The sequence below is a fragment of the Prionailurus bengalensis genome, chromosome B2 (genome assembly GCF_016509475.1).
Source record: "Prionailurus bengalensis isolate Pbe53 chromosome B2, Fcat_Pben_1.1_paternal_pri, whole genome shotgun sequence".
In the NCBI taxonomy this organism is placed as follows: domain Eukaryota; kingdom Metazoa; phylum Chordata; class Mammalia; order Carnivora; family Felidae; genus Prionailurus; species Prionailurus bengalensis.
This window is the reverse complement of record NC_057349.1, coordinates 129,840,691-129,867,685: the sequence shown is the minus strand read 5'-3', so window position 1 is coordinate 129,867,685 and position 26,995 is coordinate 129,840,691. Positions and strand designations below refer to the sequence as shown.

At 43.1% G+C, this 26,995-nt stretch overlaps 1 protein-coding gene and 1 non-coding gene across 12 annotated transcripts in view; both read left to right on the top strand.

The window, feature by feature from the left end:
• Window positions 1-26,995, top strand: part of PLAGL1 (PLAG1 like zinc finger 1) — a 74,121-nt gene that overhangs the window by 42,840 nt on the left and 4,286 nt on the right. For 2 of the 11 annotated variants that reach the window (XM_043592518.1, XM_043592514.1), the window contains exons 3-5: window positions 1,084-1,157; window positions 9,953-10,026; window positions 23,706-24,172. In XM_043592518.1, the coding sequence (XP_043448453.1) occupies window positions 24,021-24,172 (152 nt within the window). In that variant the 5' untranslated portion in view covers window positions 1,084-1,157; window positions 9,953-10,026; window positions 23,706-24,020. Of the gene's footprint in view, window positions 1-1,083; window positions 1,158-3,101; window positions 3,190-5,304; window positions 5,337-9,914; window positions 10,027-23,705; window positions 24,173-26,995 lie in introns of those variants that run through there. The other 9 variants (XM_043592524.1, XM_043592523.1, XM_043592522.1 and 6 more) reach the window with 8 other exon arrangements.
• LOC122490690 lies at window positions 14,255-14,363 on the top strand. The gene has a single exon (XR_006299224.1). It is a non-coding gene; the product is annotated as a U6 spliceosomal RNA (small nuclear RNA).

Genomic DNA, 26,995 nt, shown 5'->3' with positions numbered 1-26,995 from the left:
CGCGTGTGTGTTTATCTCCATAAGCAAACTTCCTTGTAGAAAGACACCAGATACTTCCCTCTTAGATGGCTTCCCGTCCATCGAGACTGACCAAATAAAGCAGCCCTAATACAGGCTTATCTAGTCATTGAAAGGGAAACATCCTCCTTCTTCATTAGATTGAATTACAGGAAAGACTGTTCTGAAATACAGATTTGAAATTACCTTCATTGGGTATGCTTACTGTCAACAAATTCTGCCATTCAGGCCTCTCTTCTCACAGCAGCCTTGTCTTCAGGGGGTAAAAATGGAATCAAGGAAAGGAGTTTTGTTTGTTTTGTTTTGGGGGTTTTTTTGTTTGTTTTGGTTTGGTTTGGTTTGGTTTTTGGTGTTTTTGGTTTTTGTTTGCCTGTGCTTGTTTTGGGCCTTTTAATGATCTTTCCTTGCTCCTTAGAATATTCTCCTCTCCTCCCTACTTCACCTTCAGTCCTGCTCAGGGGCTGGTTTCCTTTTCCCAAAGGATAGGGTTCACGTGTGATACTTTTTAAAAGGTTCTGATTATTGTCTAATTTCTGCCTGAGGCTGTGAGGTATTTTCACTTGAACTGAGGTCTCTGGAATACAGTTGCAAATACATGCTTGCTCCTTGCTTACCAGGCAGTACTGTTAAGCACTACTCAAATTAATTCATCTAATCCTCAAAAGGCTCTTGTGCCGTAGGTACGGTTATAGTCTCCATTTTACAGGCGAGGAGGACGAGGCAGGGAGAGACTAAACAAATTGCGTGAGGTTTCTAAGTGGCTCCGGTGGCACAAGGATCTGAATCTAGGCATTCTGACACCAGAGCCCATGCTCCTAACCACATCACTGCACTGCCTCTCTAAAAGTAAGACTCCTGTAAAACTTAAAGGCACACGTGTCTCTGGAAGGCTGGAATATGGCACTGTGGCGTGTTGACGAAGAGACATGTTTGATCTTGGCATACCTGGACTAATATTCTGTATATAAATGTCTACTTACTTAGTACCAGTGTGGTTTTTCTCCATGCTTTTTTTTTTTTTCCTAACCTTTTGATTTCTCTTCTCTCCCCCCACCCCCGTTCTAGGCTTGCTCTCACGTCTGATGTGGCCTCTGTTTCATGTCACATCTAAAACTTCTCTGTACCTCAGACTTAAAAAGGTAAGTATGTCTCTGCTAAGCCCTCGGACTTCTGCCCAGTCTGCTCTCCCATGGTCAGTCGTGAGTCTGTATTCTCGTTCTTTCCTATGGTAGAGCACACACCAAAGCCTTCTGCTTTTTCCACAGTAGAGGGGGTTATGTTCCCGAAAATGCTTGCTCTCAGAGAATTTGCACTTGAGGAACTTGAGGCTTTGAGGGAAAAATAAGGTTGAGGGATATGAAAACCTATTTTTCACTGTTTAGAAAAAAATCAGGAGAATATGCCAAGAACTATCATTGATACTCATATTAATTTAGAAATAAGGGATATTATACAATTGCTTTTTATTTATCATGACTTGCTCGCTAGAAATTTGTGATCTCCCTCTCTCACGTTTTCAAAAGATGTTTTAAAATTACCTTAAAAACGGACAAATACATATGGGGGGGAGAATTTGGTGTGTTAGCCTTCATGTAGAATCATACTTAATCTGTTGCCTTTATTACAATATAGTTTCTAAATCATGCTCTTAAAACCATAATATGAGGTGATTCTCCATTTGCATCTATTCTGTCCGGATTCCCTAAGTTATGAAATAAGTGTGCTTCTAAATCCAGTGTGTATTTGAGAGAACTTATGGTTGGCAGGATCCTCAGTATTTATCAGGCGTTTTTATTTCTTATCATTACCCATCATACATATGGAGATTATAATTTGTTCTAACCACCTATTTCAAAATAGCAACCTCTAATTGCAGCCTTAAATTTCATATCCAACATTTTGATGGTTTTTCCCTGTAACATGTATTAGTTTTCCGTGTGAGCCCATTGCCTTCCCCCCCTAATGCTACCCACCCACTGTTTTGTAGCTTCGGTGCTAACAGTGTTGTTTAACCATAATTCTTGGCCTCTGTCCACACTTTTTTTGTGTGGTTTTTTTTTTTTTTTTTTTTTTTTTGCAAAATGTCCTTGACTGTAATATGCCATATTTTTTTTATTCCAGTGTTCTTTGTAAGTTTTCTTACATTACATCTTACACTTTTTTTTTCCCTAAACCCCTCACTAGATAAGTCACTTCCCAATTTATTTTGCTCTTGGGGCTAACTTCTAGAAGGTTATCCACAGCTGCCTGAGGTGGAAGGCCAGAGTGAAGAGAATGTTAGATATGTGTGTGTGTGTGTGTGTGTGTGTGTGTGTGTGTGTGTGTGTTTAAATTCCTGTTCTCCAAATGATTCTTACTGAAACCAGTCCACTTCCCCACCAACACATTCAAAAAGAACAATTTAGCAAAATCCAAAAATGCCAGAATCACTTCTGTATATACTTAAGTGACTTTATAGTACCTGTACAACCAATTCATGCCAATTATAATGGTTTTCTCTAGTTAAACATGATATTACCATTTAAAGCACAGCAATAATATCACACTGCTTAAGAATTCAGGAATCTTTCAAAAGTACACAAAATCTACACAAAACTTTGTAGCGTGCAGGAAATAATAGAAATTTATTTTACAAGCACATGTTAGGAAATGAAATCATGTCATGATGGTCCAAATGAAGGAAAGGTTATGGAAGTGAATCAATAATTTTTATTCTGTCACATATATTGCATTCTGAAACAAGTTACTAATGTTTCCTAATTGTGAATTTACCCAGTGTGCAAAGTCCTTCTTGAAACTTACAACAGGCCACCCATCTCTTTTGCACATACACTTTAGACTCTGTATGAGTGTCTGTGCTTCTGTAGGTACATACATAATGTGTGATCTTGTAACAGCTCTGGAAAGTACATAGATGTCGCCAAATAGGGAAGTTAGGGAACTTGCGTGAGATTCCATACCTGGCAGGTAGCAGAGCCAGTCATCACCTGGTCTTTGCGTTATACCACACCATTTTTCTATGTTGTATCTAGATGAATACCATCATTTAATCGACTCTTTTTTTTTTTTTAAACTAACTGTAGGAACACATCCTCGTGTTAAGTAGAGTATGCTGCTGACACAGTAGAATAAGGGAGGAGTGGTTAAAATACATTATTGTACCACTTTTAGGTAAGAAAAGTTATCTAAGAATTATTAAAATTTCTGACTTCTTGGACAAACAAAAGGTTAAAATTAAGGCAGTTCAGAGATGAAGGGAGTTGGGGGGTGGTCATAATATAGGATAGTATTAAATATAAAAATAGTAAATAAAGCACAGTTTATTAGTATGTTTAAAATAGCTCTAGGAGTTGTGCATGTTTATACTTTAACAAAGTATACTTTATTGGGGGAATAATTTAATTAGTCCATTATGTGGCATTTACCAAGGTAATTTTTTCCTTTTTGTTTGAACACAGGAATTAAAAGTGATTCATAAAACAGACACACACACACACACACACACACACACACACAATCAACATGTAAATTAGAACCACATTAAGATGATCATCATTTTACGTTGTTTCCCTAAAATGGTTCTCATTTGCCCTGTATGTTCAACTCAGAGTGCTGTGACGGTGTTGTTAGTTCTGATTCACGGAAGACTTAGAAGTCCCTGTGAACGGATTTATAGAGCAACTTCAGTGTGCAGTTATTGCGTTTATTCTTTCTGTGCACATTTTTTTGGGTTTTGGGTTTCTTTTCCCCCAAGGGAATTACTATTATATTAATTTTAGTGTATATGATGGTTAAATCCAGCAGCATAATCTGTACATCTGTCTGAGGTCTCTTTGGAGAACATAAGCCCGAGCATACTGCTTTCCTGATTAAAAACTTTCAGTGATTCTGATTAGTCAGGACTCTTGGTTTTAACTGACGGAAACTAATGGGACCTTTGAAGAATTCCAAATAGCCAAGTCATGTCGTGTATTTGCGTGCTAGAAGAATCACTCTAGCAGCAGCATTGTGATTAGAATGAAGGGGGCCACTCCAAAAACAGAGACAGGAGCCCGAACGGACCTAGATCTCTAGCACGCAGAAATGTCCCTTTGCACTGACCTAGCTGCTCAAGCTCTTTACTCACCAGACTGGTAGCGAGTTTAAGGGAGCCACATGAAAGTTGAGTTTGGGCCCATAAAATGGGCTAGTCCTCCATTCTCCAGCATATCTCCCCACCTTCCTCCTACCAGGTTTTTAGGCACCACAGTTTGGAAAGCAGTCTTCTGCATGTGGTTGCCCACACTGGGTGATAGGGGTTGGGGATAGGCCATGTGAATGTTCATGAACTGCTTGTTACTCTCTTCCCTTCTGGGCCTCACCTATCTGGTGTGAGAAGGGAAACAATTGTCAGCAGAGGCCAGAGTGGCCCCATGCTGTGGTTGCTTTGCTTTTCCAACCCTCTGCCTGCTGGCTCAACATACCTAGCTTCCATGTTTCCTGTGAGTTTCCTTCTTAGGTACAATTTAATATGAAATTTTCCCCTTCCTTATAACCAAAGCCAGGAGGGGGCACTGTCTTGGCACACTCTGCATCTATGACAGAGCACTTGCTCCCTAGGCAACTCCCCCTCTCCCAGTTCCGTCTTCCCACCATCTGCACCCCACGTTCTCGGCAGACTTAGTGGGCATCTGGGTGGCAGGAATATGGGGCTCCCTGGTTGCTGACTCTTGTTCATATGAAGTTCTTCCAGCCAGGGCTCTTTGTTCTAAAAACTCTGATCTCTGCAGGATGGATGGTATATCTTGGCTTATCTAGAATCCTCTCCAGTTTTCATCAGGGCTTTCGGAAACCTCTTCTGAAGGTCTCAGATATTCAGCCACAGAACTGAAATGGATGGAATGTGCTTTGAGAATGTGTGACTAGTTTCAGAGTCTGAACCCCTCTTAGACGTTTCACTTGGTGTCACAGTACCCCAACATGTTTGAATCAGCAAATTTGTTACATTAAGAACTTATAGCCTTTCCCCCGGGGGGGAATCTCCTCTCCCGAAAACTCGTCAGTTTGCCACACAGTCTCATTTCCATCCTATGGAAATCAGCCATCCTTCTCCTGTCCCACTTGCTGACCTGGGTGGGAGGCATGGCCAGGCTTGGGAAGCAGGGATGTCCTGTGCTTCGAGACCAACAGCACTGGGCTGTCTCTTTCCTCTTCCTGGTTGACATTGTTACTTCCTTTGGTTTTTAAGCAATTCACAGTTTAAGATAAAGGCCTTAAAGACAACTTTCTCTGCCTCTCCCTTTCTAGGTATTTGCATAGGAATCAGAGGAGTTAATCTTGTGAGTAAACTCTCAACATCTGCACAGTTTCCTTCCTTCCTTCTTTCTCTATCTGCCCCAGGATTCTAAAGCACAGGACTGCCCCCAGGTCACCATTGCCTTTGCAGAGACCACACTCCTGTCTGCAACAGGGGGTGGCCTTTTTTAAAAAAACATTCTGGCTCCAGTTTTAGCAATTGAGGCCAGTCGATAGCGCAGATATGTATGAGTCTAAGGTTCTTGGCGCCTTATGCAGGCACCCTGCGAGTCTGAATCTCCCTGCACAACTTCAAGTATGCAGGAAATCTTCCTTTTTTTTTTTTTATTCCCTGTAACTAATTCAGACTCCAGCCCCCAATCTGCTAACCTACAGGGAAATTTCATCTCAGTCATTTTTAGGTGTCTCTCCTTCCCCCATGGGGTGTGTTCTAGAACCCAGAGATTACCATGGCACCTGGTAGGTAAGGGACTGGCCTCTGACCTTTTGTGTATCTGCCTCAGGACTGAGTAGAGGCTGGAAACCGTGCCACGGGTCTGGTCTCCCAGAGCACATCCCACACTCTTGAGGGCTCTGCTCACCGCCCTGGGGAACAGAGCTGTGCAAGGGATGCCTGGCTGGTGCTGACAGATCTCCTTCTCTTTTACAGGCCCCGGGGTGGGGGGTGGAGGGAGAGAGAGGGTCTTTTTCTCACCCTTGTATGTGCCCTCTGCTTCTCTAGTCTCAGGAGTCAGGCAGAATCTCCTCATTGGGTTTAGAGGTTAACAAAGACAAACTGCCTGTGCCGTCATCTGGGCTAAAATACAAGGAATTACAGAGCCTGCCACCTGTTTTAAATGAGCTAGAAAGAAAAGCTGTTGGGAGGACAAACAAAGCGAAATTCCAGAGTTGTCCTGCCGTGCTGATTTGGAGGCTGTAATGAAGGCAAAACATCGCCCAAACAGTGGTAACTATGGAAATTAAGAGAAGGAAACAGATTTGAGAGACAGTAAGCTTGCAGAATCTGTATAGCTTAGTCAGTGAGAAAAATCTAGTATGACTCCAGAGTTTCTGACTTCAGAGAGACCAGGAAGTAACACAGTAAAGAGACTGACCTGTTGATAATGTGGACTCACACCACACACTCTGGATGCAGGTCTCAGCTCCACTGCCTGCTGGTCATGTGAGCATGAGCAAATTAGTGCAACTTTTAAGCCTCAGTTTCCCCATAAGTAAAATGGGGCTAATACTGCATACTCATATGGTTGTGAGCATGACTAAAACGGTCATGACCTTCTGAGCATCCAGTAAATGTTAGCTATTATTATGTGGTGGTGCCAGTAGCTAAAATCTGTAATACTAGAGGAGGAGCCCCTGCTTTAGGGCAGGTGACCCTCAGGGCTGTGAGATAGCCAGGCTGAGAGGTGGTAGATGGATTCATCTGGACTTGGAAAGAAAGCTCGGGATTGTAGACAGATTTGGGAGACCTTTGCCTCCATGGAGTAGTTGACGCCTTGGGGTATGAATGTGGTCCCCCAGAAATGGTGCAAGAAGGTAGAGGGGCAGGTGTCAGGCCCACAAATGTATTCAGACATCGCCCCCCTATGTCATCTTTAAACTGACTTCATTGTTTTTGTTTTTTTTTAATTTTTTTTTTCAACATTTATTTATATTTTTGGGAGAGAGAGAGACAGAGCATGAACGGGGGAGGGGCAGAGAGAGAGGGAAACACAGAATCGGAAACAGGCTCCAGGCTCTGAGCCACCAGCCCAGAGCCTGACGCGGGGCTCGAACTCACAGACCTCGAGATCGTGACCTGGCTGAAGTCGGATGCCTAACCGACTGCGCCACCCAGGCGCCCCCTGACTTCATTGTTTTGAGATGAACATGAATATCCCGTTTAGGGTCTTTGCTTCGGAGGTATAATCTCATTGTTTGCTCGGTGAAATACAAGTTAGTTGTCTGTAATCTCCCATATTGGGTGGGCTCCTTTCTATCTGGAATTACAGTGTTTAGAAAAACACACACGGACACACCTTTTTTGAAAAGCTTTTCAAAAACAAACCTTGCAATCTTCAATCGAGAGGAGGCTTTCACTGAAAACTAAGACAATTCCCAGTGTTTGGGGCTTTCCCAATTCTTTCCCACTCAAATCATTAGAAATAAAAGAGTCAGTTTGAAGAATTGACTTATGAAAAATCAGGAGTAGCCGGAAGTGAATGAGCTGAAAGTGGAGGAGAATCCCTTTGTTTCATGGGGGTTTCAGTGCAGGCTCAGCAGGCAGCTAAATCAGGACATTCATAGAGAAAAGGGCATGTTCTTAAATGCTCTCAGAGGCAAACGCCTAGAAAGACCTACCGTGCCAGCAAAAAGTTATTCTACAAATCATATGTTCTGTATTCAGGAAATTTTACTTTTTGTCATCGAAACATCTGAGTAAGCAGATGTAAACAGATCATTTTCCAAAAAAACATTTTCCCTTTTATTTAAAACAATGATCTGTTTACTGTGTGCCGATTTCATTCCTAGAAAACTGTGACTTTCCTTGTTACTTTGGAGCCCAGAAACATGTATATTTAGGAGTGTTTTTACCATATACTTTAAATATATATTTACATATTATATATTAAAAGATTATATATACATGTGTATATATACATATATACATACATATATACATATATGAATGATTAAAGCCCTTTTGTCAGATTTGAAATCTAAGTTCTGACCTGAAAAGCAGTCTGCAAGGAGCATCCTGTCAAACTTAGATGTGTTATTTTTCCTGTCTCTTCTCTGCTTTATTAAACTGTCACACACCGCGCACGATTTTTCCCCAGGGCCACGCATGCTTTCGGGTTCTCTGTTGCATTGTTAACTATTTAAGCGTTTGGCTGGTGCCGAGATGGCAGGTGGGAGAGGCAGAGGAACTTGGCCTCCTCCCCGCCAGAGTTCTCCTCTTTCACTAGTGCTGCTTACATTGAACAGCTTAAGAATAAGCTCCTGTGTGAGCCCTCGGAGGCCAAGGAGTATTGTTGGATTCAGAAAGGAATCGCTTTCTTTTAGTGATCATTTGAATATTTCGACAATGAAGCTAAGCCACTCCACTGCCTGGTTTGCGTACCTCGTGTCATGTGCGCCCTTCCTTGGGAAGAAGAGAGCCCTCGCCTCTCTGAATTTGTAAATTGGTATTGTCCGTTGGTGAGATGAGTAGAAGCAAAGGAAGAATCCTCCAGAAGAATTTTACTCTCTTGCTCAGTGTTTTTTTAAAGCTCTTTAAAAAAAAAAAATTAATACAGGCCTTTGTAGACCACCCAATTAAATCACCATGATAAATGGTGGGTATTTTGAGAAGAGAGATGGGCCATGAGATGATGTGTTGAAGTGTTTATACATGCAAAGTGAGGAATACATTTAAAACAAATTCTCTGGATAATTCAGAGGTCCTACTCACCTCTGATTTTTTCCTGAATTGTGATGGGTTATTTTTCAAATTTGGTTGTCTAAAAATGATCTTCATTTTTCCATTTTTAACTTAAAAGGAATGCTCTCCTACAAAATAAACAGACATAGCTTTTTTTTTTTTTAATCAAACTAAGAGAACAGGCGACCAAGTGAATAAACCACATAGGTAGGATATAATTGGCTTTGTTTCATAGTAAGCTTACCTTTGTGCTGGTTAAGAAAATCCTAAAAAGCTTTCCCTCTATGAGAATTGACTGGTTGGAATAGTCCTAAATTGGAAGAAGCCAAGTTTTGTAATTAATTGGTGAATAGAGATACTGGTTTCCGAATGCTCACCAGAGATCAGTGGTACAAAGCTGGCCATGGACTTGGCTCTGGAGAACTTGGTGAAAACGTGAATGCCCAGTGCCAAAGTGATGTTACGGCATTCTGTGCTGCTTTGTGCTGTGGCCTCGGAATCTGTATTTTTAAAAGATGTCTCTGGCAATTCTAATGCATAGCCAGGTTTGGTAACCACTGAATTGTGTATTCAATTTGGAGACCTCAGCCTTTTCACCATCTGATGAATCTATATGTTTATTTGAAGCTTTTGTTGAAAATGAATGCCTGCTGGTTATTGCTTTTTTCAGTTCACAATTTGTTTCCGGTTCTGTTATTGCATAGATTTGCATACCTGTTTTATAGTATTCTAATACTGTTGCTTTAAAAAAAATACCATTTCCTCTCTGTGCTCTTTTGAATATTTGATGTAAACAATTTCATGTTTTGTTTTGTTATTTTCCCTACTTGCAGAAAGTAGGGGAAAACTCCAGGGTTTTTCTAACCCAATTGTAATATAAATACTTAAAGATCTTGGTCAAGGTAATATAAGATTGAAAATCCTTTAAGTTACAGCATTATGAACTTCATCATACCTTTAAAATATGTCAGATGAGCTAAATGTTTAAGACTTTGGCCAGATGGTCGATCTGAGACATTTAAAAATTAATGGTTGTGTGTCTGTTGAGGTATCCTACTACAGGATTTTAACACTTAAAATTGATCTGTGAATGAAAATGCGTGAAAGGGCAGTCAGAAATCTCTGTCAGTCATCAATTGTGTGTATGTGCTCTTGAAGTCAGGCTCAAGCTGCAACATGATGGGGGGAAATGTTTTCCTAGCTTCATTCACTGAAGGTGTGCAAGATCTCTTGTTACAGGTTTGAGTCGTCAGACAAACTTCCAAGGGGACTCCATGACCACCTGGAAGCTGTTGTTTCCTGTCACCGAGTAGGTATGCAAACAATGAAAGCTTCTTCAAATTATTTCTGCCTGGGCATGTTTATTAACAATTACTTGGAAACACATAGTAAAATCAGTCAAGGAGATTCAAGGTACTTCAAAAAGCTTCTAGTATAGAGGTGCCTGGGTTGGTTAAGCATTTGTTTCTTGATTTCGACTCAGGTCATGATCTCACGGTTCGTGGGATTGAGCACAACGTGAGGCTCTGTGCTGACAGCGTGGAGCCTGCTTGGGATTCTCTCTCTCTCTCTCTCTCTCTCTCTCTCTCTCTCTGTCTCTCTCTCTCTCTCTCTTTCTTTCAAAAACAAACATTTTTTGTTTCTAAACTTTCTGGTAGGGAATAAATACATTTCTGCCTCAAACTGCCAAATACCTTAGAACAGAATTCTTCTAACCTTTTGTTTTTTGAGGAGCATTAGTATGCTGTACAATTCAGGGAATCAGATGATGCAGTCAGCAACTTTTCATATCCTCTACTGTCCCCCATCCACGGACTGTGGTAATACATACAAACCTGTGGAGTTTTCTGTGGGGCGCTTTGTCAGCTCAAAAGTTTTAAAGGTACCTTGCCCTAACTTGTGTACCTAAGAAAAGTCCTCTTTGTGGAACATGTTAACTGATTAGCTTGAGGACGATGCTGGTCACATACCAGTGGCACCAGGGGATCCAGTCACAGATTCCAAGGCTTTACTTGGAAACGCTGTAGTAAAATGCTGAAGTCCGCTGCTCATGCAGACAGTGTAACTAGGAAGGATGGCGAGGTATGAGTAGGAAGAACACTTAGCTTAGCTCAGACCATCTGGGTTTGGCCCCTGGTCATCCTCGTCATTATTGTCAATAATGGTATTGAGGGAAGCTAACACTTCTGGGACACTCACTCTGTGCTAGGCACTCTGCTTAGTACAGAACATTACTTGCAGTATCTTGTCAGGGCCTATGGACAAACAGTGTAAGTCTCTAAACCTCAGTTTCTTCATCTATTGGATGGGTATAAAGGTGCCCTTCTATCTAGCAGGGCTGACAGAGGGCTTTAGGAGTTTGACCTAGAATATCGTTCTGCTAGGTAGTATTTTGGTTCCCTTTGAAATATAATCTGACTGAATGCTATTTTGACTTATTGGCCAAGACATTGAAATTCATCCCAACGTGGCCAATATATCTACTAGGAACTGAGCAAGGCACTAACAGTTCCAGCAAAGGCGGGGAGGGGGACTCTTGCCATTGTGTCTTCTGTATACCGTGTGATTGACGTCGGAGGGCTGGGTTGGAAGTTGGGCGTGATGACCAGGAAGACCCTGGAATGTATGGGCTCTGTGTCAGTGGTGAGTCTGTGGGCTGAAGAAGGTAGGGGGTGGCTGCCACACCAGGCAGTGCCTGTCTCAGGCTGAACTGGACAAGCCCGGACAGGACGGCCAGTACAGTCGCTAGGCAAGGGGGAAAGGAGGAACAACTTGGGACATCGCTACAGGCTACTGGGAAGGAGCAGCAAGCATGCGGCCGGGGAAATTGGGCTCATTGTGAGCAAGGTGCCTGGCCTCCAGGGGCCGGGAGCACAGAACCGCACACTGAAGCCCCTGGGATGGGCTGTGGGCTGGACCACACATGTGGATTACGAGGACAGCTACTTAGAGAGTTCACATTCCTCCCCATTGAACTGGGTATGATTGTAATGGTTTGTTAAACAAACAAAGGACCTAAAGCTGTGAATGGGGGGAGAGAAAAGACTTAAGGTGAAAAGGAGAGGCGGCCCTGCTTGCCAGTGTTCCTCTCTTCTGAAGCTTTCGCCCCCATTTCCCCCGACATTCCTTTCTCCCTTTCAGAGAGGCCAGTGCAAGAACTGGGACAAGTTGCCTTGTCTGTCCAGAGCCCGCGCCTTTTAAAATGGAAACCCGATGAAATGTGTATCATCTTAAAAAGAAAAAAGTCAACAATTGGAATCATTTTAAAGGGCCAGTGGTACATTTTTTTACATTTCAAATTAAGCATTTCTGGATGAACAGTTTGCTCTGCATTGTTTGGATCTTTTGGATGTGGTATGGAAAGGGAAAGAGAAAATTCTCACTCTGGCATTGTGGGGTCATTCTGTCTGATAAATATAGGGCATGTGTCCTCACAGGTGGGCAGACACCCTTCTAGAAGAAGGAGGAGTGAGCTCCGGAAGAGGTGTGGCGATTTTACCTTTTTCCCTTAAGTATGAAGACAGGTCACAGTAAAGTGAGTTCTGGATGCTCATTTGTTGAAAAAGCTTAGGGGGAAAAAGACTGTATGCTGTCATTTGTCAACTGCATTGTAAGCAGGGTGCTTTACATTTGTGTCCATTTGGGTAATCACATTTGGTCCCAGGCTCATTGTGTGTAAAAAGAGCCAGGTAGAATTTCCGAATAGTACTTTTAACTGCTGTTCCCCCAGGGTAAGGGAGTTGCCCCTGGTGGAGAGGAATAAGTGAGTACTTGTGAGGCTTTTCCTGTGTGAAGGAATCCCTCTGATGGAAACATCCTCACTTTCACCGGCCCCCAGCTCCTTCTAGGACAGCCCCTGTTGTTCCTCTGCCTGCTGCTCAGGGCACTGCCTCCTCCCTTTATCCTCACACCTGCCTTCCTGCCGGACTTTGGGCCAGGCTGCCCCTGTGCTGCTGCAGGCCTCTGCTTAGTGTTCTTCCCTCTGTCTAAAGGCCACCTCGCCCTCCTCATGTGCTCCTAGGTTCGCCTGACTGGCCAGTATCAAAATTTAGCAAGTACAGACTTTCAGAAAGAATGAACTGAAGCCATGTCTAAGTCTGCCACCCAGAGATACTTTGCTGACACCTAGGTACCTGTTTGCAGGCCTTTTTCTGTTTATTTAGAGATAGTGCTGTTTCAGGATCAAATAGTCCACCTAAGTCATGAGCATCTTTTCCAGACCTCCTGTAGCTTTTATGTTGCTCTCAAGAGATTTTTGACTCATGGATCTGGCTTCCCGTCATCAGTGTGACTAGTATGCTTTTCTTCTTTCTTTTCTCAGTGTACGCCTTTACCCTCACACACTTCCTGGGAAGGGACCAGGCTTTTCTTTTCCCTAGAATGGTAACCGTATTAGGACAATAGGCCCTGCTGCTAATTAGGTAAGTTTTGGTTCCTCTGCGCCCTCCTCTTAGAGACCCAGGAAAAGAGATCACTGGCTGTCAGCTGTAGAAGCATACCCTAAAAAGGCCTAGCGGCCTGGCGCAAAGGGTGTGTTGGGAGGGAGGAGGGGGATCTATTTTCAGCTGTCAAAAAAGAATAGTCCCCACCGCTGACTTTAATGACTAGAAAATCTTCTCCTAATCCCAGAAGCTCTCGTCTGGATTTCAGGACTGCTGTCCGCTTCTCATCCCTACCATGCTACCTGGAGTTCGTTAGTAGTCTTTGTGAAATCAGGTCTGTTCTGTCTATGCTTGAGAACCATCCCTGGACCTCACACTATCTCTCTGTATACACATGCCTGTTCTGCTTGTTTGTGGACATTTGATGTTTCTTCCTAAATGTTTGAATTTAAAAATATCATGTATGTGGTGGGGAGAGGAAGGGAGTGGAAGATTTAAGTACCATGCACAGTGACCCATTCTGGGGAAGTGCTTTGGCCCTGTCTGGGGAATCCCGAGCTGTGCAAGCCCCCTTTCCCCCCCCCCCTTCCCCCGCCCCCCCCCCCACCCCTTTACTTGCCCTGCCCCAGCTTCAGAGAGGGGCCTCTGCAGTGATGATGGATCCTGGCTCCCTGGTCATCGGTCCTTTTCCCCATGGTAGTGTGGCTTCTCTTCATCTTCTGTGGCTCTTTGAGGCTCATGTTCCTAGGCTTCTGCCTTTTCCATTGCTGCTTGGGGCTTCCTCCTAGTCCAGCTGAGACAGAGTTCGAGTGGCATTTTCTACTTACTTCTACACCTTCTCTTCCTACCTTCTTCACCCCATTCCATGTAGACTCAGAAGGGTTAGCCTTGACTGTTAAATAGGTTAGATAGATTTTCAATCTGCCAAACACAATATAACAAGGAAAGGTTCCCACCTGTAAAGAACCTACTTTCTTTTAGTACACTGGGCAACCAAAGACTTGAGCTATTGGGGTCCTTACAGAAGCCAGTAACCAAAGGGTGTCATTTGCTGTTAATTTGGTCTAGAAAAGTGCCTCAGCTCCTCCTTCATGTCCTAGGTCTCCTCACGAGCCTGAATGCCCATTAGGCACCAGGAGATTCAAGATGTTTGAAACCAGTGCTCACTTCGGCAGCACATATACTAAAATTGGAGTGATACAGAGAAGATTAGCTTGTCTAATACTAAGGATAACATGTCCAAAACTAAATTCCTGACGCATATGTTTTGCTGGGCTTTTCTTCTGGGACTCCTCCTTCCTTTCCTTCACCACCGTCACAGTCACCTCTTTCCTCTGATGACCTCACCTAAATCCTAATCTAACCAGTCTGTTTACTGTCATTTCAACCTACCCTCTCTTCTTTCCAGGTGACTGTTATCTCTTCTGAGATGCGGCAGAAGCTAAAATGGCCTCACTATTCCTGGTCTCACCAGTCTCCAATAGATCTTTCATATTTCTGCCATTATTATTGTCACAAAGTATGATCTGATGACAAGTCCACTGCTTATAATGGGTTCCTGTTGCTCAGCCCCCTGGTATCAGCCCTGGGTTGTCCTTGCTTCTTGTGGTTTGGCTCCTCTTGGTCTTCTTGAAACTTAGATTCCTATATTTCTGCCCTTCCCGTTGTGAGTGTGAGTGGGGGAGGGGCAGAGAGAGAGGGAGAGAGACACAGAATCTTAAGCAGCTTTAGGCTCTGAGCTGTTTTTTTAGCACAGAGCCCTATGGGGGGCTCAAACTAAAGAACTCCGAGATCATGACCTGAGCCGAAGTTGGATGCTTAACTGACTGAGACACCCAGGCACCCCTTATTTTTCATTCCTGATTGCAGTTTTAAAGTTTTGTTTAAACATTAAGCTTATAACCTGTCAAGACTTTTTATATATGATGTATGATAGGAATCCAATTTCCTTATTTTTCCTATGGATAACCAGTTATTAAGTAGTCTATTCTCTCCCCAGTGATTGCAGTCCCAGCCCTGTAATATATTGTTTCCATACAAGGGTGGGTCTGTTTCTTGGCTATTCATTCTACTCTATTGGTCCACTTGTCTAATTCTGTGCCTTAGTAGGTCATCCTGCCTTAATTATGGTAGCTTTAAAAAAAAAAAAACAACTTCCATTTGTTGTATTTGTTATCTCCTACCTTTTTCTTCTTTGGGAGATACCGTGGTCTGTTTATATGTTGATGAGTATGATCCAGTAGGACTGGGAAGTTCTTGGCTGTTCTTGGACTTTTCTTTTTCCATATAAAATTTAAAATGGTAAGAGTTCTAACAAAGAATCCTGTTGAATTTTTATTAGCACTTCTTCGAATTAATAATATGGAAAGAACTGATGTTACAATAATTCTATCTATATTTCCCTATTCATGAACATGGTATATTTCTCTATTTATTTAGCTCTTCTGTAATGTCTTTCAGTATAGCTTTATAATTGCTCCATAAATATATGGTACATTTGTGATTAGATTTATTCCTAGATCTTTGTTTTGTGGCAAATGTATATGGCATTTTTAATTTTATTTTTGTTTGCTGGCATTTAGAAATAGTTCCTTTTGTATTTTGATTTTTCATAACTGAGTATTTGCCAAGCTTTCTAATTCTATTCTGTGTATGGATTCTTTGGAATCTATGTAGACAGTCATCTATAAATAATGAAGGATTTTACTCCATTCCAATTTTACACCTGTCATCTCTTTTTATAGCTTTATTATAGGTCCACTTCTAGTACAAATGTTTAACAAGGTGCAGTGTTTAATAGGTATTTATCATATAATGAAGATAATCAGCTGTTTCATTAACTTAAAAATTACCTCCTCTTTACTGTTTCTAAGTTTAACAGTGCATATTTCAACTATTTAGCCTATGAATGGTTTTACTGTTAATTAGTCTCTGGGTTATATTAGCTGGCTTATAAAAGGTTGCTTCATGGTGTTAATCACTAGTGAGCATTAGGAGGAGCAAACATGTAAAAATAGCAGGTACCCTCAAGATAAGCCACACTGGCAAACATAAGATATCAGAGGAGTTTCTGCAGATTCTCAGATGCTCCCCTAGCAAGTTTGACTCAAATCCCTGCCCCTGTCTGGCTCTTGCTACTGCCTTTTCTTTTGTTTTCTTAAAAAAATGTGTTTGTATCTGTGTATGTGTATTTCTTCTTTTAGGGATCTCTCTCCCTCTCTCAGGTATTTATAGTTGTTTTTTAAGTTTTCTTTTCCCCGTAGAGTCATCGTCTTCATCCCAGCTGCTTTTTTCTATTTATTCTGTCAGTTTTTTGTATTAGATGCTTTCTTCTGGTTTCTGGTGATCCTCAGCTGCCTGCTGATTTATGAGTGGAGCCATTAAAAAGCTGATGGAAGCTTTGTGTACTTCACTAGGGCTTGTTGTAGGTTAATGCAGGTAAACCCGGGGCCTGCCATTTGTCCTTGTAATTAACTCTTTTCTCTTGGGCCGGTCAGCTTTCCCAGAGAAGACTCCTTCAGTCTCCTACCCTGGAGGGGATGGGCCTGGTCGCCAAATAAGGCAAATATACAAACTTCCCTTCATTCCCTGTTTCCGCAGAGTGCCCCGCCCCCATGCCCTCTACCGGGAGGGGTCAGAGCGCTGCATGCTTCCCCACAGACGTTCCCACTCTTTGTGTTTGTACACCCACTCTCATCCCCACCTCCAGAGTTCCCTAGTGCCCACATTTCTGAGACTCTTAATGGGTTCTGCAGGGTCAATCAAGTTGCTTCACAGCTTTTCATGACTGGCTTAGCACTGAGCTTTCTTATGACTGCAAAGCCAGTTACTGCTGGTTTACCTGCTTCCCAGCTTCCCATATTTTGTGGTAGTTTTCTCCTTTCCTGTTATCTTAGGCTGTATTTGAAAAAATCTCACTAATACTGTTTTAGTAGCGTTTCAGGAGAGACTAGAACTACATACTTTTATTCAGTTTGCCATCTTCCACTGGATTTTTCCCAGCTATCTGTAAATAGAAAGTTAGCACCCTGTCCTTATTGACATTTTCTTCTTCTTTTTTTGTTAATGTTTATTATTTTTGAGAGAGAGACAGCGACAGGGGAGGGGCAGAGACACACACACACACACACACACACACACACACACACACAAAATCTGAAGCAGGCTCCGGGCTCTGAGCTGTCAGCACAGAACCCTAACGGGGGCTCGAACCCACAAACTGTGAGATCATGACCTGAGCCGAAGTCTGACACTTAACCCACTGAGCCACCCAGGAGCCCCTTACTGACATTTTCTAAGTCTAGAAAATAGCATAGATTTGATGTTCTAAAGCTGTGGTATAGTCGACCAGAGAGCTTTCTCGTTTTTTTTTCTCTCTGAATATTAAATAAGTCACTTTGGCTTTCTTGTTTATTTTAGGCCTTGTTTCTAAGAAAATAAGAGCTGAGTCATTGAGTTAACAAAGCTAAGTCTCTCAAGGTAGCAGTTTAAAAGTCAGTAGGCAGCAAACTTGATTGTTCAGCAGGTGGCCGGTGGTGCTCCCAGAACAGAACAGAGGGGCAAGGTCAGTCAGTGGGTGCTTCCCACCAGATGAGAACAAATGGTTTCCAATGTGTTAAGGTGGAGATGTCTAATATCTAATAGGCTGTTGAATATGTAATTCTGGAAGTACACAGAAGAACTTTTTGTGGAGGTAGGTTCTCACCAAACAGATTTTGCTCTCAGTTAGCCATGGTTTTCAGTGATCTGCTTTTCTCTCCACTGCAACCTCCTGAGCCCAAGTCTGTAGGGTTTCAGCTGGACTTTCAAATCCGTTCCTCTCAGGTCCACCATCTCCCTATGCAGGAAAGGAGCTCATTCCTCTGCCTGGGAGTGACAGGGAGAAGGAAGAGTTTGCCAGGTGCCAGGTGGGCAGGGGGTGGGAGGACCATTCTAGGAAGGGGCATCGTGTGGAAAACACAGAAGCGTGACAGAACGGGGCACGCTAATGAAATAGCATGTAAATCGACCTGCAGTCCCGGTAGCCATTGGGCCACTGTGGGAGAGAGGTGCACACACAAGGGGGTGACAAGCCTGTGGATCCTCCTTATGAGTTCATTCCATGTGCTGGCAGCTCAGGTGTTAGCGGATTTTAGTGATAATATATTACAACATTAAAGAAGATAAATACACATATTTTTTATATAAAAGATTTTTAGAGATGCTGACAAATGAACCCCTATAATTTTGAGGGTAGTCTTCCCTGTATTCAAAATGTAGCCCTGTCTTACGTGATGGTTGAATTTATCATCTGTAGCCATATTTGTTTTTTTTCACCTATTTGTTTTTTAATTTTTTTATTTAATCTCTTTGCCCAACATGGGGCTCAAACTCACAGCCCCAAGATCCAGAGTCACGTGCTTTACTGAGCCAGCCAGGTGCCCCTGAGGCCATATTTGAAATGAAATTTATACAAGTTGTTTACTGCTTGAATTTCAGAAGAACATTATTATAGGACCTTTTTGGGTTTGTTTTGTTTTTTTTTTTACATTAACCTGATAACATGCAGTGATTGAGGCACAAAATATATGGCCCACAGATTAGGAAATATCAATGACTTTATGAATAAACTGAATTGATAGCACCAAGAGGGATTTCCTCTGTTTTCATCTAAGTCAGTGACCTTTAACCTGTTTGAATCTAGGACCCCTTAGAATATCTGAAGAAAGCCATGGCCCCTCCCCCCATAAGAACTCCAGCGTACATGCCTCCTAATTTTATACAGAATTTCAGAGAATTCGGAGCCACTTATAACCCCCTGCTGTAGGTTAAGAGTGAAAACCCAGCCACAGCCATGTGGTGAGGTACTTATCAAGGCCTCACATCTGTCATCCTCAACCAAGTTAGTCCTGCCCCGTGAGCACCTGTTTTGCTGATCAGACATATACTGAGCCCCAACTCTTCTGTCGTGCTTGCTCAGATACAGTACCTAACAAATTCTACAGTGCATGTGCGTAATAAGCAATTAACGACTACCCAGAGGTTCTGAGAATCTTCTTTATCTTGTTGATGTTTATGGATAGTTTTGTTCATTGAGGTTAGAAACTCACTACCAAAGTCCTTCAAAGAACTGATACTAAGAGAAGCGCACTCTCTACAGAGGGCTCTTAGAGCTCAAACAAGCAATGAAGTTCCACTTACCCTGCTCCATGATGGGCTGTTTTCATGTTTTGCGTGTATAAAAAGAAAAGAGAACTTTTATAGAAGCCCTTCTAAAACTGGTTTTAACTCATTTGTATAAAAACAATCCCAAGTTAGGGGTCTATGAGACACAGGGAAATGTTTGGAGCAGAACCTTCTTATCCACAAGGAGTGATGATGAATGGAGTCAAAAAAAGAGCTTGGAGTACCCATGTTAGAAGATTAAAAATGGAAATTCAGTTTCCTCTCAGAAATGGGTCTTGCATTGTGTCACTGGGGACAATGGAAATAGAAGCCAGAAGTCATAGTTTATTTTGAGAATGTTGTAGAACATTTGTCGTCCCCTATTAGATGCTTGTGTTACGCAGCACTGGGGACATCCTAGAACTACACTTGTGCTCTGACCTCTACTGTAGTATACCACTCGCTCTCAGGGAACACAGTCTTTCCTAGCTGTTGCCATATATATATGTTCTTATTCCAATCTGATCCTCACTCCTCCCCAAAATAATCAGCATGAACAGAATGAAGCAGATGGCACAAGCCTTCTTTGGCATAGTGGCAGATCTGTATCACTCACGCAGTATTTTTAGAATCAAGGGGATTGAAAATTATGTCCTGAGATGTTTTGGGGGAAGACTTACTATCTTTCCAGGGTGACAGGTGTTGAAATATTACCGTATTTAAGACTCAAATGCCATCTGTATTTCAGGTCACAGAATATAGACTGATTATCATCAGGACCATCCCTTTGTCAGTTCTGTTAGGATTGTTGGTGGTTTGCCAGATAATAGAAAGTTAATCACGAGTCTGTTTCAAGGATGTGGCCAGAAAGCGCATCAGGTTTCAACCAAAGATTGGAATCAGCGGCAGCCAGCCCGTACTGGTCAAGTACATGGTGATGGGGGACGCTGTATTATCCACACGGTTTATTTTTTTAAAAATAGCTAGGCTTTGATCCTCGGCCACAATGAATTTATAGTCTGTTGAGAAAGACTATTTTTATAGGAGTTTGTGATAGTATCATGAACACAGTGTAAATATTTATGTTTGAAGGTCCACATTAATGAAATACACAGTTATGGTGAAAGAAACGTTAAAACCATTTGTGAATTTGAATTCATCGTTCAAAAAGACTTAAAGAATGTTAATTATAGTATAATTAATTCAGTTTGACATTTGAAGGCCAGTTAGTGTTGGGCTAGGCGTATTTAACACATGGACCTAAAAACACATCAGGGATTGTGAAGAGACACTCATGAAATGAGTTAAATGTGTATAAAAATGTTTAAGTGATGTTTGTTATTGTTTGAAAGTTCCACGTGGAACAAAGTGAGGAAATGTGTGTCACATTTAAATAAAATCTGCTGTGTCTGTAAATCCCTGATTATATACCCACTGTCTTCAAAGGCCCAAGGGAAATGTAGGTAATGATGTCCATGACTGGTGGACTTTGGAATCTAGGGAAGTGGCTGGAAAGTTGATCTGGGAAAATTTTATTTAGTGCTAAAGGGCAGTCACTTTTTGTTAAGTCTAAATGGAATAAATACTACTTTTCCTTCATATTCTTGGTCTGTTGGTAAGCCATCAGTCAAAGTTGGTATCTGTTGAGGAACAAAGAATGCCGATTTTGACTTGCCAAGGTTATAGGTCTTTCTGCGTGTGTGAGCATGTTGTGTTATCCAGACTACTGGTTCCTCCCACTGTGAATAGCGGATGGTGGGTCACACAGAGGGAGAGAACGTGAGTTTTTCTATCATGGCCGTAGCTGAGTGGCTAGAACCCTGTGCCACTTGTGCAGCTGATGGCTTCTGCTCTTAATCCCAGTGTTTCATAAACAACTTATACTTGTGTGGTATGTTTTTAGATTACTGCATATTTCAGATCCCTGTTGTTCCAGTTGGTTGTCCCCAGCAGCCCATTATATGCATCAGGTGGTATCACAAATAAGGAAACAGACTCAAGATGTAGCCGACAAGTGGACAAGCTAGAATTTGAACTGGGGAATCTTTCCACTGTATTCATAGAACAAGTGGCTGGATCTACACGAATCGCTCCCACACTTCAGGGAAACACCTGAGGGTGAATCAGCACAGTTGTGTCTGAAGGAAAGCAGAACCTTGCCTTTCTTGCTCTCAAGTGTGGAACTGAGTTGTGCCGTCTCATACAGCAGCCACTAGCCACACGGGGCTATTTACATTTCAACAAAAATTTCGGTTTCTCAGAGTCACGTTTTGAGTGTTCAGTAGCCGACATATATGAGACACTTCCGTCATCACAGAAAGTTCTCTTGGACGTACTGGTCATCTCTCAGCAAGAATGTGGAGAATGAATTTAGTGTACATGCAGGGGATTGGCGGGGGAGAGAGAGAGAGCAAATCCCTCCACCACACCGGCTCTCCTCCTGAGGGACTGGTGCTATTTTGAGTTCAGCCATCATGAGAACAAGGAAAAGATGAATTTCAAACTTCATATTATGTTTACATTTTAATGTTTTTTGATAGCCTTGGAACACAGAAATTTCAAATGAATGAGGACATTTAATGGTGATGATAAATTCTATGCCTCTTATAGCTGGGCCAGTATTGCAGCCAGACTTTGGCTGGATGGGAAGTGGGACACGTCATGAGACCTGGCAGCAAAAACTCGGCCACGCAGGATGGCATTCCTGGAAGGAATCATTTTGTCTGTGGCCACGCTCGTTGGGGATGCCTCAGAGTAGGGCCTCAGGCATGAGCTGCAGTACTGTGCGGGAACAAGGAGTTGGGGAAGAGGGGCTCAGTTCAAGTCACACTTGGTGACAGAGGAACAAGGCGTGTGCGTGCTGCCATCAGAAGGAAGTTTTGGTGCCAAGATGCTGGCTGAGAGCGCCCGCGTCCCCAGTTTTGGATCAGCGCTGAAGCTTCGGCTCAAAGCCTGCGTGTCAGCTCTGAGGGTTCCGAGCAGGCGGGGCACAGGGGGAGGGCTCTCTGCCTGGTGCTGGCTCCTGCCGAGCTCTGAGCAGTGTCTGCAAACATCCGAGCTAGCTGATGAGGGACACAAGAAGTCTGCTCTAGGTTTTGTCTGCTGGAAAAGGGGTATCTCTCTTTCTGTGTATGTGTGCTGTGAGCTGGTAGGTTTAAAGATGCTTAGACTGTTGTTGTAATAAATTTGACCTAGCTAGACTCCAGCCTTCTTACCTGAAAGTAACTGTGAAAAGGTAAGTAAAAACTTTTAACAACAAGGAGCATCTCTAAAGACTGGGCAGTAAATGAATGCATGCAGGAAACGGGCCCTTGAGGACCTGCTGTGATTGGTCACTTTGCTGCGGGTGCCCTGCTTATTTGGCAAAGCTCAGAAAAGACTGGCCTGCATACAAGCTACTCCAGTGTGTTTAATGTAAACATATAGTACTTTTTTTTTTTTTTTAAGTATGGCAACTGAAAGGTTAGCATCCACTTGCCTGAGAATTACTCTCTCTAGAGAAGCACAGGATTCTAGGTAGCCAGGGTTTTTTCTGCATTGTTCATGACTGCCCGAGACTCTTAAGGCTCCTCAAATGGTGGCGCATTGGTAGAAGAAGAAGAGCATGGATTGGGGTGACTTTGCCTGGGTTGGAAGGTTGGTTTGAGACAGGTTGAGGCAGCAGGCCCACCTTCTAGAAGTGGCCTTACTAACGAGTAGTTGGCCCTCCAGAGTGGGGCTGGGGAATGAGGAAAGGTCCCCAGAAACAAAAGGGGAAGAGATCAGTAGAACAGTTTACAAGAGGATGCTACCCACACCTCTGACTGCAGCCTGAGCCATCATTTTTGTTTCCGTGGGAATATTCTGTCTCCCCTCCAAAGGCACATGAGTGAACTAAACTGGTTTTATTCACATTTTGTTTACATCACGCTGTTGAGATCTTCAGCATGGCAACCTTATAAACAAATTAACTTGGATGTATACAAATTATTTCATCTCCTCCCCTGGAAGTTTAAACAGGTGTGATAAACAACGTATGTTATGCTAACCATGGGTGAAGACAGCCCAAGGTTTGAATAAGCAGAGATGACTTTTATTTCTGTACCGATAAAACACTCTAACACATGGGGGAGATTTTTGGTTTTTTTTCCTTTGAATTGGTTGGCTGAGCCTCACACTGACCTGAAGTCATGATCTGAAGTAGGTAACGCACACCTTAGTCGATGGAAAGAGCTGTCTCTGTCAAAAGGAAAGTGTGCTTCACCTACCATCAGAACACTGTGTGCTTGCCTCCTCGCCACTTGGGAGGATTTATGTGCAGAAGGACCTCCCGAAGCACATGAGGGGAGGACAGAGACTCGGGTGCTGCATTGGAGCCATTGAAAGTAATATGTGGATTCTGGGTAGTCGATGCTGAGCTGGGAGGAGAGGAAGAGCACTCTTGTCCAATACAAGCTAATACAAGAACACTGTTGTTCTCTCCGCAGCCAGTCTGGCGATCCAGAAGATGCCCCAGCTCTGGTGATGCTCCTGGAACCTCATCTGTGCCTCCGACATTCTCCCAGCCTGAGACTGCATCTATAAATTGGGATGTGGGAAAGCAGGAAGCAAAGCTCATGGTAACTGAGAGGCCCATGTCTGGGTAGAACCAGGCCCAGGACCACGACGCTGCCTCTCCCCTGGTCTGGAGTTCAGGCTGCCGTGGCTCTGCTCATGTGCTCAGCACCATCCTTCCATTTGTGCTTAAATGGCACAGCATTTGGTCAGCGCATCTGAAAAGGAAGGTGTGAGAAGTAAAGCCCATGGCCACCTATCCCTGCCAATTATGTGGCAAGACGTTCCTCACCCTGGAGAAGTTCACTATCCACAATTATTCCCACTCCAGGGAGCGACCTTACAAGTGCTTGCAGCCAGACTGTGGCAAAGCCTTCATTTCCAGATATAAATTAATGAGGTGAGAGGCTCTAGAAAAGGTATGTACTTCGACACATACCTTTAAGTGGCTTTGCTAGCCCTCTGACCAGAGACCACAAGGGAAAATGGATGCAGAATGTGGATGCACATTAGCCTTGCACACTGCAGGGTTTAATGCGGTTTTCTATGACAGTTTTGCATGTAGTGTCAGTTCGTTCATTCAGCGAGTATTTCCTGTGGTCCTACAATATGCCAGGCATAAAAACACAAAGATGAAAAGACCCGTGCTGGGGAGATAGTCATGCAAACACAATTAAAATGCAGTGCAGGTGCTTGGACAGAGGTGTGCAGGTGGAGGAAGCTGTTCTCCGCTGCTTGATGAGGAGCGTCGGTAGGGCTTCTCAGAAAGACACAGCCATACGCTGGACCAGGAGGCGGACAGAGATGAGGTTCTGGGGAAGCCCGAAGCCTTGGCCTTAAGGCGCACAAATCTAAAGGGTAGTAGTGGAGGAGGAACAGGTGAGGCTCAAAGTGGAGGCAAAAAAGGAAAGCAGCTTGTAACTGGCCTTAGCCTCTGTCCTGAAGGGTCTGTTTATTGTAATGAGTCTGGGCAGTGGAAAAGGTGGTTTTGATCAGGGTGTTAGAGGACTCTGGTAGTAATTCGGAGGTGAGAGAAGAGGCAAGTAGACTGAGCGGGGAGGTGTGAAGTAATAGTCCAGTATGAAATACGGAGCGTGTGTTCGCATCCTGACAGTAAGGATGGAGGGGAGGGAACATCTCCCAAGTGCCAGCTTTCGGAGCAGTTTCTCAACTTGCGAGGAGTTTGTCCAACCTCCCAAGTGGAATTCTGTTGGGAATACAGGTATTGAGTATGTGCATTTAATCAGATTTTCACAGGCATCCATGATACACCAAAGGATAAAAACCGTTATTTAAAAAAAAAAGTTTATTTAGTTTGAATTATTTTTTGAATGCCTATTAGGTCCTCACTTCTGCAAGGGAAATGAATATACAAGTTGAAGCTTCTCCCTCTAAAGGATTTTCACATCCTAGAAAAGATAAAATACACACGCGCACACACACACACACACACACACAAAGTTGCTAAATTGCACAGTAGTCTTGAGAACTGTTGAGAACAAAGGCCACGTGTGCTATGGATGTGGTCCACACGCAGAATCTGTGCTGTTGTGTGCATCTTTTGACACCTGGTTAAGGGAAACTTATTTGCCTTTCATCTCCATGAAATGAACATTAGAGCTTCAACTTTCAGACTACTCACCTATAAATGCACAGGCGAGAGTCGAAATTTGGCAAGAGAGGATGTCCATATGAGTGGCATTAACATGGACCACATTATTATTACATCTTGGAGTGCCCTTGAAGAGAGGCACCTGAAAGTTTTAAAAAGATCTACATTATGCTCCTGGCCCCTCAGTATACCACTGTCATAATGTAATAGAATCGGGTTTAAAATAAGCCGATAAACGCTTAGGTATTTTAAAACTCAAATGGGTTCTGTACACAGGCCAGTCTTTAGTTGCCAGAAATATATAAGTACCGAGTGCCTATTGTGTGCATCAATTTTGTTGCAAAGCCCTCCTGTTTTGCAACAAGCTTCTTATGTGTGCACAGTGATTGTTCTACCCAAACACTGAAAGCAGCATTTGCTGCAGTTAAAACCCACAGTGATGATATTAGGCTGTGAATAAAGATCAAAACACATACAGGAGGTAAATATTTGAAAAAGACTGGAGCTAACAGATTATTGGAATGACAGGAATTAGGTGGGATTACTGTGGTAAACCGCGCTGAGGAAGTCGCCTTAAGCAATATTTGGGAGGTGGTCGTTTCAAGCAAGGGAAACAGCTTGCTGGGCGAAGGGGGCAAAGTGCGGCCAAAACGGGAAGCAACGGGCTTTATGCAAGAACCGCTCGCCCTGCACGGCCCCCGCACCTCACACCTCTCTGGCCTGAAGGAGAGTAAAGAGTGGCAAGATGAGGGGACGCTTTAGGTTTTGTGGTTTTCGTTTTTACGGTGGGGGTAGCATTCCATCCCATTTCCCACAGCTTCAACATAAGCTCTGTTTTAGAAGCAGAGGTTGGAGAAAAGAACTTGCTTAAGTAGAAAAGAGAACGTGGGCCCCAGTACAGCAAACGGGGGACGCAGGTGGAAACAGCAGAAGGCAAGAAGAAAAGAGGATTCGGCAAGGCTGGTCAGAATTCCTGGTGGGAAGTCTTACTGTAAGCAGTTACACTTGGTGCTGCCTGTAGCACAGACTGAAACTGATGGTGTCGTGGACTGTGAGGCAAGACAAGAAGTTGAGGGAAGGAAACCACTTGTTGAAGTAATTTCAGCTATAAGATGATCGTGTTCTAGATTGGGACTATTGCATGAGTGAGTAAGGGATCAATTAAAAGGGGAAGGGCTGGATACCAGTCAAAGGAAAGAGTCAAAAAATTCGGAGGAATGGCAGCTGGTAAAATGTGAAAAGTGGGATTGTTGCTCAAGTAGGGTTTTGTCAACCTGTGCCTTTCTCACAGGTAGTCAGGAGTAGGACAGTCCAGAGTCGTTAACTTGGCATTGACCCACCCATGGGTGACAAATCTAATCCGATCAAAGTCCTCCACAAAGAATAAAAGGAAGAGAAGCAAGAAAGAAGAGCCAGGGCAGAGCTCAGGGGGTCCTGTTCACTAGTACTAGACCACATTGAAAACTGTTTAAATGCCAAGTTTGCAAACAGTTCCCCCTCACATCTATTGCTGATGATGTATCTGTGGATATCTTGTGTAAGAATGGGGTATAAGCCTTGTATAACTTGGCTTGCAAAACCCTTTCTGCAGTCTGTTTCAATACATGCAGA